Raw genomic sequence first — 11,967 nt, 5'->3', positions numbered from 1 at the left:
CATCACTCCATCTGCCCTTATGAGTCCCTCCATCTCTCCATCTGCCCTTATGAGTCCCTCCATCACTCCATCTGCCCTTATGAGTCCCTCCATCTCTCCATCTGCCCTTATGAGTCCCTCCATCTCTCCATCTGCCCTTATGAGTCCCTCCATCTCTCCATCTGCCCTCATGAGTCCCTCCATCTCTCCATCTGCCCTCATGAGTCCCTCCATCTCTCCATCTGCCCTCATGAGTCCCTCCATCTCTCCATCTGCCCTCATGAGTCCCTCCATCTCTCCATCTGCCCTCATGAGTCCCTCCATCTCTCCATCTGCCCTTATGAGTCCCTCCATCTCTCCATCTGCCCTCATGAGTCCCTCCATCTCTCCATCTGCCCTTATGAGTCCCTCCATCTCTCCATCTGCCCTCATGAGTCCCTCCATCTCTCCATCTGCCCTTATGAGTCCCTCCATCTCTCCATCTGCCCTCATGAGTCCCTCCATCTGCCCTTATGAGTCCCTCCATCTCTCCATCTGCCCTCATGAGTCCCTCCATCTCTCCATCTGCCCTCATGAGTCCCTCCATCTCTCCATCTGCCCTCATGAGTCCCTCCATCTCTCCATCTGCCCTTATGAGTCCCTCCTTCTCTCCATCTGCCCTCATGAGTCCCTCCATCTCTCCATCTGCCCTTATGAGTCCCTCCATCTCTCCATCTGCCCTTATGAGTCCCTCCATCTCTCCATCTGCCCTTATGAGTCCCTCCATCTCTCCATCTGCCCTCATGAGTCCCTCCATCTCTCCATCTGCCCTCATGAGTCCCTCCATCTCTCCATCTGCCCTTATGAGTCCCTCCATCTCTCCATCTGCCCTCATGAGTCCCTCCATCTCTCCATCTGCCCTCATGAGTCCCTCCATCTCTCCATCTGCCCTTATGAGTCCCTCCATCTCTCCATCTGCCCTCATGAGTCCCTCCATCTCTCCATCTGCCCTCATGAGTCCCTCCATCTCTCCATCTGCCCTTATGAGTCCCTCCATCACTCCATCTGCCCTTATGAGTCTCTCCATCTGCCCTTATGAGTCCCTCCATCTCTCCATCTGCCCTTATGAGTCCCTCCATCTCTCCATCTGCCCTTATGAGTCCCTCCATCTCTCTATATGAGTCCCTCCATCACTCCATCTGCCCTTATGAGTCCCTCCATCTCTCCATCTGCCCTTATGAGTCCCTCCATCTCTCCATCTGCCCTTATGAGTCCCTCCATCTCTCCATCTGCCCTCATGAGTCCCTCCATCTCTCCATATGAGTCCCTCCATCACTCCATCTGCCCTTATGAGTCCCTCCATCTCTCCATCTGCCCTTATGAGTCCCTCCATCTCTCCATCTGCCCTTATGAGTCCCTCCATCTTTCCATGTGAGTCCCTCCATCACTCCATCTGCCCTTATGAGTCCCTCCATCTCTCCATCTGCCCTTATGAGTCCCTCCATCTCTCCATCTGCCCTTATGAGTCCCTCCATCTCTCCATATGAGTCCCTCCATCACTCCATCTGCCCTTATGAGTCCCTCCATCACTCCATCTGCCCTCATGAGTCCCTCCATCTCTCCATCTGCCCTTATGAGTCCCTCCATCTCTCCATCTGCCCTTATGAGTCCCTCCATCTCTCCATCTGCCCTTATGAGTCCCTCCATCTCTCCATATGAGTCCCTCCATCACTCCATCTGCCCTTATGAGTCCCTCCATCTCTCCATCTGCCCTTATGAGTCCCTCCATCTCTCCATCTGCCCTCATGAGTCCCTCAATCTCTCCATCTGCCCTTATGAGTCCCTCCATCTCTCCATCTGCCCTTATGAGTCCCTCCATCTCTCCATCTGCCCTTATGAGTCCCTCCATCTCTCCATCTGCCCTCATGAGTCCCTCCATCTCTCCATCTGCCCTCATGAGTCCCTCCATCTCTCCATCTGCCCTTATGAGTCCCTCCATCTCTCCATCTGCCCTTATGAGTCCCTCCATCTCTCCATCTGCCCTTATGAGTCCCTCCATCTCTCCATCTGCCCTTATGAGTCCCTCCATCACTCCATCTGCCCTTATGAGTCCCTCCATCTCTCCATCTGCCCTTATGAGTCCCTCCATCTCTCCATCTGCCCTTATGAGTCCCTCCATCTCTCCATATGAGTCCCTCCATCACTCCATCTGCCCTTATGAGTCCCTCCATCACTCCATCTGCCCTCATGAGTCCCTCCATCTCTCCATCTGCCCTTATGAGTCCCTCCATCACTCCATCTGCCCTTATGAGTCCCTCCATCACTCCATCTGCCCTTATGAGTCCCTCCATCTCTCCATCTGCCCTTATGAGTCCCTCCATCTCTCCATCTGCCCTTATGAGTCCCTCCATCTCTCCATATGAGTCCCTCCATCTCTCCATCTGCCCTTATGAGTCCCTCCATCACTCCATCTGCCCTTATGAGTCCCTCCATCACTCCATCTGCCCTCATGAGTCCCTCCATCTCTCCATCTGCCCTTATGAGTCCCTCCATCACTCCATCTGCCCTTATGAGTCCCTCCATCTCTCCATCTGCCCTTATGAGTCCCTCCATCTCTCCATCTGCCCTTATGAGTCCCTCCATCTCTCCATATGAGTCCCTCCATCACTCCATCTGCCCTTATGAGTCCCTCCATCTCTCCATCTGCCCTTATGAGTCCCTCCATCTCTCCATCTGCCCTTATGAGTCCCTCCATCTCTCCATCTGCCCTCATGAGTCCCTCCATCTCTCCATATGAGTCCCTCCATCACTCCATCTGCCCTTATGAGTCCCTCCATCTCTCCATCTGCCCTTATGAGTCCCTCCATCTCTCCATCTGCCCTTATGAGTCCCTCCATCTCTCCATATGAGTCCCTCCATCACTCCATCTGCCCTTATGAGTCCCTCCATCTCTCCATCTGCCCTTATGAGTCCCTCCATCTCTCCATCTGCCCTTATGAGTCCCTCCATCTCTCCATCTGCCCTTATGAGTCCCTCCATCTCTCCATATGAGTCCCTCCATCACTCCATCTGCCCTTATGAGTCCCTCCATCTCTCCATCTGCCCTTATGAGTCCCTCCATCTCTCCATCTGCCCTTATGAGTCCCTCCATCTCTCCATATGAGTCCCTCCATCACTCCATCTGCCCTTATGAGTCCCTCCATCACTCCATCTGCCCTTATGAGTCCCTCCATCACTCCATCTGCCCTCATGAGTCCCTCCATCTCTCCATCTGCCCTTATGAGTCCCTCCATCACTCCATCTGCCCTTATGAGTCCCTCCATCTCTCCATCTGCCCTTATGAGTCTCTCCATCTCTCCATCTGCCCTCATGAGTCCCTCCATCTCTCCATATGAGTCCCTCCATCACTCCATCTGCCCTTATGAGTCCCTCCATCACTCCATCTGCCCTTATGAGTCCCTCCATCTCTCCATCTGCCCTTATGAGTCTCTCCATCTCTCCATCTGCCCTCATGAGTCCCTCCATCTGCCCTTATGAGTCCCTCCATCACTCCATCTGCCCTTATGAGTCTCTCCATCTGCCCTTATGAGTCCCTCCATCTCTCCATCTGCCCTCATGAGTCCCTCCATCTCTCCATCTGCCCTCATGAGTCCCTCCATCTCTCCATCTGCCCTTATCGCCTCAGATTGTGAAGCGCAGCACAAGCTCCGGCACGAAGGCACGGTCACCTCTGGTGACTTCATCAGAGTAAAGCCGCAGAATGGGAACCGCTGTGTTGAGACGGCAGTAGATGTGGGGTTCAGCGCCTGTAAATACATGCTTGTAGTTTGAATAAAGATTTGTTTCATGTGTTGTTGAATTGTATATGCATTTGTTTATTGTGATGGTTACTTTTATTTGTTCTTTTACTCATTTATTCATGTTTCTTATTGTTGTCAGTATATAAAATATAATTATTTAATGTATGCATTAATTCATTGCTTGACTGACAATTGAGATGTTTCACTGCATTTAACAAATTACATTTGCTTGTTTTATTAAATTATATCAATTTTAGTAGCCTATATAAAAAAAAGTAATATAATTAAGTATTGGTCAGCATTTAATATTATTATTTATTAATATTCTGTGTTCCGGGGGCGGGGGTTATGCAAATAACAGGGTTGGTGATGTCACTAACCGGGAGGAAGCTCGTGTAGTTCTACCAGCCGTTTGTTGTAGTCCTTAAAAAGCCATTTCTGTAAAAGCAAATCTCTCCGTTTGCTTAACTTTGCTGTTTATGCTCAAACAGCAACATTACACACAAACTACAGCTAGACAAGTGAAATCATAATCAACCACCGCTTTAACATTAGAGTATAAAAAATGACATTAAAAATGTTGATCATTTTGCTACAGTGTGCGAGCGGTCGAGTTCTCAAGACCCTAGACGCAAAATAAAATCATGTTTTTTGTAAAAATATATTTTATACACTTGAGGATATATTGCAGATCATTTTCCAAAGGAAAACTTTTTTAATTGTTTATGCTTTAAAGAACAAAACAATACAACATACACTTTGGGCAAAGAAATGTTTTTTTTTTTTTATAAAACAAACAAAAACTGGATCATTTTATTATCACACTATGACGTATGTAATTGTAATTGACAGTATTTCATACAGTTATTACTTACAAATGCTCAAAAATCAAGCCTTAAACAAATTAAATAGTCTAAACATAAATTATGTACTTATTTCAGAGAAACAGCGTGCGCGCCCGAACGTAACGTCTCCCCCCGACGCGCGCGCGTGCACGCTCTGAGACGCGTGACGTGTGTGCGTGCGCGCTCCCGTGCGGAGGGAAGATGGCGGATGTTTGGAGTGAGGAGGTTCAAGAGAGCAGCTGATAAAGAGAAACACAAACAACAACAGAAAAACAGAAGCAGCGCGCGGGCGAGAGACACACCGAGCGTCACGCACACAGGTAAAGCCTCGCGCGTCAGCCTCGCGACGCCCGCAGCGTCATCAGCCGCGTTACACGAGCACCAGCCGGCTGTTAGCGCTCAGCTAATGAAGCAGCAGCTGCAAATACCCTGCTTTTACTCTAGTAAACACGCCTGAGGCAGTTCTGGAGTCCATGTGTGAGGTATAGCACTGTGCTGAAGATGAGGAGCGTGAGCGTCTGTTAGAGAGATAACGCGGGCGTCGACGCTCACTGACGGAGCTTCAGCTGGTGTGCTGCAAGAACGCGTCCAGTGTTAAAGCCACTTTCTTCTTATGAACGACTTTGACATGAAGTTGAATTTAACCCGTTTACTGTCACCTCCCTCTGAACTGAAATTAGTGTAAGTCTTAAAGAGACACTTTAAGAGTAAAAAAAAAACCCCGAAAGTGTCAAAAAGTTATAGAAGTCTAAGTTTACTGAACCAAACATGTTTATTTTACACAAGATGTATATTGTATGAAATAATTTGAACTTTGGAAACGCTAGAAAATCAAAGGCTTCGGTCTGACGGAATTTGAAGTTGATATCACAAAAAATGTAAGATTTAAACTGCCGTTTCCATGGTAACGCAATATCAAACCGGTTTTCGCAGGATGAATGAAATGGAATGACACCTAATGTATGATGATTACTAATGTATGTGATTGGGGAATTAGCATAAATGACATCACATCTTGAGCGCCAGTGTTTTAAATGGTTCGCGGTCTGTTTCCGGGTCACATGAGCTCAGATGTTTGTGTGTGTCCGGGTCACATGACCTCAGATGTTTGTGTGTGTCTGGGTCACATGACCTCAGATGTGTGTAGCTGTGTCCCAAATGAGGCACTATCACTGATCTATATAGAATGACTGGATAGCTCATGACGTCATAAACAGTGAAGCCACCGCGCCGCCATATTGTGATTCCCTAGTGAGCTCACGCGTTCTATTGAATCAATAGGAAATTGTATGATTTGACTGAGAAAACATTGCATAACGAGACACCGTCTTTAAATCTAAAGTCTCCCTGAACAGTCTTACAATGCAAACATCCTAAGCATTTAAATGGGTATTTGTTTAAAGTGGGAAATTATTCCTGCTTACTAAAAATTAAGTATATGTGAATTGTGAACTTAAAATTTAGCTCTTTCTGATTGTGTTTTACAGATAGATCAGTAGTCTGTTCAAGTATTTGATTAGTTAGCAAGAACATGTCCAGGAAATGCATAATACAAATTGTATGGGTTAATGTACACCTCTTATTTACCCCTTATTTACACTGCACACGTCTGTGGCGCGTTTACAGCTGCGACACGGCTACCGGAGCTGATCGCGCCCACAAATCGGCAAATCACGTGGAAATGCTCCCGGTGTGAGTTGACACCGCGTGAAGGTAGGAATAAAACATTGTCGGAGCCATAATGCGCCGCAGATGTGTGCAGTGTAAATAAGGGGTTTACACATAGGCCTACTCCGTTTGCAGTGCATATTTTTTACCATACCCATGTCAACAGGTTGGAGCTTTCACTGCACACGGATGCCCGTCCTGTGCGGTGCGTGCAGAGATCGTTTGTGCTGCAGACGCTGAATTAAAGTGACAGCGCATGGTTCGTGGTCAAACTGAACACGGATTGACATGAAAATATTAAATAGGCCTATATGCATTTAATAAAATTTATAAGTAATGCATTGAATAATACGTTTATTGGGTTTAAACTTGAATACGTCTGTGAAAGAATGCATAGTAGGCTATAATTTTTTTAAACAACACGGAAATAGCGACAATTGTGCATATAAATTACTATATATGGGCTTAAAGTACAACCTGTGAGCAGTTTTTCAAGATCCTTTTGTAATCTTCGTTTTACACTTGTTGATGCGCAGCGGGTCATCTTAAAAGTGCCGTCGGAGCGACCTATCTCTGTATAACGGCCAATGGAGCCCTCTGCTGGTAGGGAATCGTAAGATGGCCGCTCGAACACTTCCGGTGGCTTCACTGCCTGGTGGCAGTTTAGAACGTCATGAGCTATCCAGTCATTATATAGATCAGTGGGCACTATACACTATGTACTCAACCGTGTAGTGTATGAACTATATACATTTATTTTGTCTCTTCAAAGCCCCTCCCCCTCCGCTACGTAATGAAAGCTGCGCCAGTCGAGTGCATGAAGTGTCCAACGTTCCACACTTCGTTTATTCAGTTAAATCAGCGCATCATACTTAAAGTGCACCTTTTCTTTTCAGAGTTTTCAGTGTAAAAGCACTATTTACACTACAAAACGACGTAGAATAGTGCACAAGTGCGCGATTTGTTTCCGGGTCACATGACCTCAGATGTGTGTGTGTGCAGACAGACGTTCAGACGGCGTCATGTCTCGCGGCTCAGACGGGGAAGACGGCTGCCTGGTTGCCATGGACACTGAGGAGGGCGGGGCTCCGGCGCCAGGGGGCGGGGCTCCGGCATCAGGGGGCGGGGCCAGCACTCACAGCATGGGTGAGCTCCCGGAGGAGGTGCTGGAGTTCATCCTCTCGTTCCTGTCGCCCTATCAGGAGCACAAGATGGCGGCGCTCGTGTGCAAACAGTGGTACCGCCTCATCAAAGGTCAGTCGGACACACCATTCAATAATCGCTCTAACTCTAATGGTGCGTTCACACCAAACGCGAATAGAGCGTCTGGGCGCGAGTGATTTCAATGTTAAGTCAATGTAAAGACGCGTTTACGCGCGTCTAGAGTCCTGTGGCGCGAATGAGGCGTTTAGTGCGGCGCGGTAGACGCGAATTCACCTCATGACTCGAATTGAGCGTCTGGCGCGTTACGCGCGAATGATTTTATTTGGTGCATTCACGCATTTGACGCAATGGGTGAATGTGAGGCAAACTGTAAAGCGCTTTGGTGGCCATTGGGTCTGTGAAAGCGCTATATAAATGCAGTCCATTTACCATTTACCAAATCCCAAATTGAAAAATCTGAACTTTGGCGTCTGTTCGCGCCGCGTTGACCAATCAGGAGCCTGCTTGCTGCGGTCACGTGGTGAAGTGACGGGATAAACGGGGACAGTGCCTGGTGTGGTTCTAATGCACTACAAAGCAAATATTTTATCACATAAAAACTTGATTTCATTATATGAGACATATTCATTTTGTATTGAATGCTATTTTTTCCGCATCTACTCTAGATTATATGAAACATTATTATTCTAATGTAAAGACAACCAACATACTTTAGTGCATAAGAACATAATTCGTGTCTGGATCTGTTGTGTGAGAGAGAAAATCACAGGACAGGTTAATCACTTTTGGAGGCTGGCTCAATTCATCATCAAAACAAAAATAAATGACAGATTAGGTGGGTGAGGGCGAGGGTGATCCTCGCTGCGCTGCGGGACAGCAGGTCATCAGCCGGCGCGGGACAGCAGGTCATCAGCCGGCGCGGGACAGCAGGTCATCAGTCGGCGCGGGACAGCAGGTCATCAGCCGGCGCGGGACAGCAGGTCATCAGCCGCCGCGGGACAGCAGGTCATCAGCCGGCGCGGGACAGCAGGTCATCAGTCGGCGCGGGACAGCAGGTCATCAGCCGGCGCGGGACAGCAGGTCATCAGCCGGCGCGGGACAGCAGGTCATCAGTCGGCGCGGGACAGCAGGTCATCAGCCGGCGCGGGACAGCAGGTCATCAGCCGGCGCGGGACAGCAGGTCATCAGCCGGCGCGGGACAGCAGGTCATCAGCCGGCGCGGGACAGCAGGTCATCAGCCGGCGCGGGACAGCAGGTCATCAGTCGGCACGGGACAGCACGTCATCAGTCGGCGCGGGACAGCAGGTCATCAGTCGGCGCGGGACAGCGGGTCATCAGTCGGCGCGGGACAGCGGGTCATCAGTCGGCGCGGGACAGCGGGTCATCAGTCGGCGCGGGACAGCAGGTCATCAGTCGGCGCGGGACAGCAGGTCATCAGTCGGCGCGGGACAGCGGGTCATCAGTCGGCGCGGGACAGCGGGTCATCAGCCGGCGCGGGACAGCAGGTCATCAGCCGGCGCGGGACAGCAGGTCATCAGTCGGCACGGGACAGCACGTCATCAGTCGGCGCGGGACAGCAGGTCATCAGTCGGCGCGGGACAGCGGGTCATCAGTCGGCGCGGGACAGCGGGTCATCAGTCGGCGCGGGACAGCGGGTCATCAGTCGGCGCGGGACAGCAGGTCATCAGCCGGCGCGGGACAGCGGGTCATCAGTCGGCGCGGGACAGCGGGTCATCAGTCGGCGCGGGACAGCAGGTCATCAGTCGGCGCGGGACAGCAGGTCATCAGTCGGCGCGGGACAGCAGGTCATCAGTCGGCGCGGGACAGCGGGTCATCAGTCGGCGCGGGACAGCGGGTCATCAGCCGGCGCGGGACAGCAGGTCATCAGTCGGCGCGGGACAGCGGGTCATCAGTCGGCGCGGGACAGCGGGTCATCAGTCGGCGCGGGACAGCGGGTCATCAGTCGGCGCGGGACAGCGGGTCATCAGCCGGCGCGGGACAGCGGGTCATCAGTTGGCGCGGGACAGCGGGTCATCAGTCGGCGCGGGACAGCGGGTCATCAGTCGGCGCGGGACAGCAGGTCATCAGTCGGCGCGGGACAGCAGGTCATCAGTCGGCGCGGGACAGCAGGTCATCAGTCGGCGCGGGACAGCGGGTCATCAGCCGGCGCGGGACAGCAGGTCATCAGTCGGCGCGGGACAGCAGGTCATCAGTCGGCGCGGGACAGCAGGTCATCAGCCGGCGCGGGACAGCGGGTCATCAGCCGGCGCGGGACAGCAGGTCATCAGTTGGCGCGGGACAGCGGGTCATCAGCCGGCGCGGGACAGCAGGTCATCAGTCGGCGCGGGACAGCAGGTCATCAGCCGGCGCGGGACAGAGGGTCATCATTCGGCGCGGGACAGCAGGTCATCAGCCGGCGCGGGACAGCGGGTCATCAGCCGGCGCGGGACAGCAGGTCATCAGTTGGCGCGGGACAGCGGGTCATCAGCCGGCGCGGGACAGCAGGTCATCAGCCGGCGCGGGACAGCAGGTCATCAGCCGGCGCGGGACAGAGGGTCATCATTCGGCGCGGGACAGCAGGTCATCAGCCGGCGCGGGACAGCAGGTCATCAGTCGGCGCGGGACAGCAGGTCATCAGCCGGCGCGGGACAGCAGGTCATCAGTCGGCGCGGGACAGCAGGTCATCAGCCGGCGCGGGACAGCAGGTCATCAGCCGGCGCGGGACAGCAGGTCATCAGCCGGCGCGGGACAGCAGGTCATCAGTCGGCGCGGGACAGCAGGTCATCAGTCGGCGCGGGACAGCAGGTCATCAGCCGGCGCGGGACAGCAGGTCATCAGCCGGCACGGGACAGCAGGTCATCAGCCGGCGCGGGACAGCAGGTCATCAGCCGGCGCGGGACAGCAGGTCATCAGACCCCTGTGCCGCTGTTCTGCTCTCCAGAGCGGTGACTCTCTCGAGGAACGCTCGATATCAGCCAGAACCGTCCAGCACCGGCCCCTCCCACAAGAAGCGGATTTCGCCTCATTCGCGAGTCAATTTCGCTTCAAACGCTTGCTTTTTACGCGCGTCAATTTCGCTCTGGACGTGCGAATGGATTCAAAATGTTCAAGCGTCCAACTAGACGCGAACTTGACGCTCTATTTGCGTTTGGTGTGAGCGCAGCACAAGAGTCCACTGCGATAACGGCACAGAGGAACGACTTTTCCAGCTGATGAACGATAAAAACATTGACAGCCAATCAGAATCCATCCTGCTTTAAAGAGCTTGAGCGTTTAAAGCGACAGACGACAAAACTGCAGAAAAATATCAATATTGTTATAGTTATCAGTACAGTTATTATTGCAGTTACTATTGCAGTTATGGTTGTATTGCCGTTACAGTTATTGTAGATATAGGTATTATAGTTGTATTTATCATTATTGTTGTAGTTACCATTATAGTTATCGTTATTTTTTAAAAATAATTATCATTATAGTTATCGTAATATTTGTCAGTTTAGTTGTCGTTATATTTATTTAATTTTTTTATTTTAAGATTACAATCTCTTTTACAAGTTACAGTTCTCATCATAGTTCTAATGTTTATTATAGTTTATAGTGTGTGCTGATGGTCATGTGACACTGAGATGTGAGACGAGTTTAACGGTCAGTCAGACTCGTCAGCTGTGAATGTGAAATCTCACGTGTGTGTGTGTGTGTGTGTGTGTGTGTGTGTGTCTCAGGTGTGGCGTATCAGTGTTATCATGGTTTCCTGCGGGCCGTTCAGGAGGGAAACATCCAGTGGGAGAGTCGCACTTATCCGTATCCTGGAACGCCCATAACACAGCGCTTCTCACACAGTCAGTAACTGCTCACACACACACACACACACACGTACCCTACCCCTAAACCTACCCATCACAAACTTTATGCATTTTTAATAAAACACTGTTTAGTATTTAAAGCCATTTGAAATATATACATACAGTGTAATAGCCATGACATCATACACACTTCTGTCCTCATAAATCACAAAAACAAACACACACACACAGACAGACAGACAGAATCAAACACACACACAGACAGACACACACACACACAGACAGACTCAAACACACACACACACACACAGACAGACAGACAGAATCAAACACACACACAGACAGACACACACACACACAGACAGACTCAAACACACACACACACAAACACAGACAGACACACACACACAGACAGACAGACACACACACACACACACACAATCAGAATCAATTCTTTTGAACCAGTTCTTTCTCAACTAATTGCAAGTTTTTAGTTTGAATCCTTCTAATGAATCACTCACTGATGTTAATGAGAGTTAAACCGTGGGCATGAATGTTGTTGTGAAAGAGGAAGTTCACACCTCCGTCTGCCATCTCTCAGAGTGTTGCGACTGAAGCCCAGGTGTTGTGTTGCAGGCGCGTGTTATTACGACAGTAACCAGTCGATGTACGTGTTCGGCGGCTGCACTCAGAGTAGCTGTAACGCGGCCTTCAACGACCTGTGGCGCC

At 50.7% G+C, this 11,967-nt stretch overlaps 1 protein-coding gene across 2 annotated transcripts in view; it reads left to right on the top strand.

Moving 5' to 3' along the window:
* The first annotated feature begins 4,773 nt into the window (after window positions 1-4,773).
* fbxo42 (F-box protein 42) overlaps window positions 4,774-11,967 on the top strand; it is a 13,083-nt gene continuing 5,889 nt past the window's right edge. The window contains exons 1-4 of one of the 2 annotated variants that reach the window (XM_056237937.1): window positions 4,774-4,923; window positions 7,274-7,525; window positions 11,158-11,274; window positions 11,875-11,967. The exon at window positions 11,875-11,967 is cut by the window's right edge and continues 42 nt beyond it. In XM_056237937.1, coding sequence (XP_056093912.1) covers window positions 4,812-4,923; window positions 7,274-7,525; window positions 11,158-11,274; window positions 11,875-11,967 — 574 coding nt within the window. In that variant the 5' untranslated portion in view covers window positions 4,774-4,811. The remainder of the gene's footprint in view (window positions 4,924-7,273; window positions 7,526-11,157; window positions 11,275-11,874) is intronic. The other variant, XM_056237938.1, reaches the window with a different exon arrangement.

Source organism: Rhinichthys klamathensis, unplaced genomic scaffold, assembly GCF_029890125.1.
Source record: "Rhinichthys klamathensis goyatoka isolate OS25496 unplaced genomic scaffold, OSU_Roscu_1.1 h1tg000504l_1, whole genome shotgun sequence".
NCBI lineage: Eukaryota > Metazoa > Chordata > Actinopteri > Cypriniformes > Leuciscidae > Rhinichthys > Rhinichthys klamathensis.
Note: the sequence above shows the minus strand (reverse complement) of the source record. Positions and strands in the feature narration are given on the sequence as shown.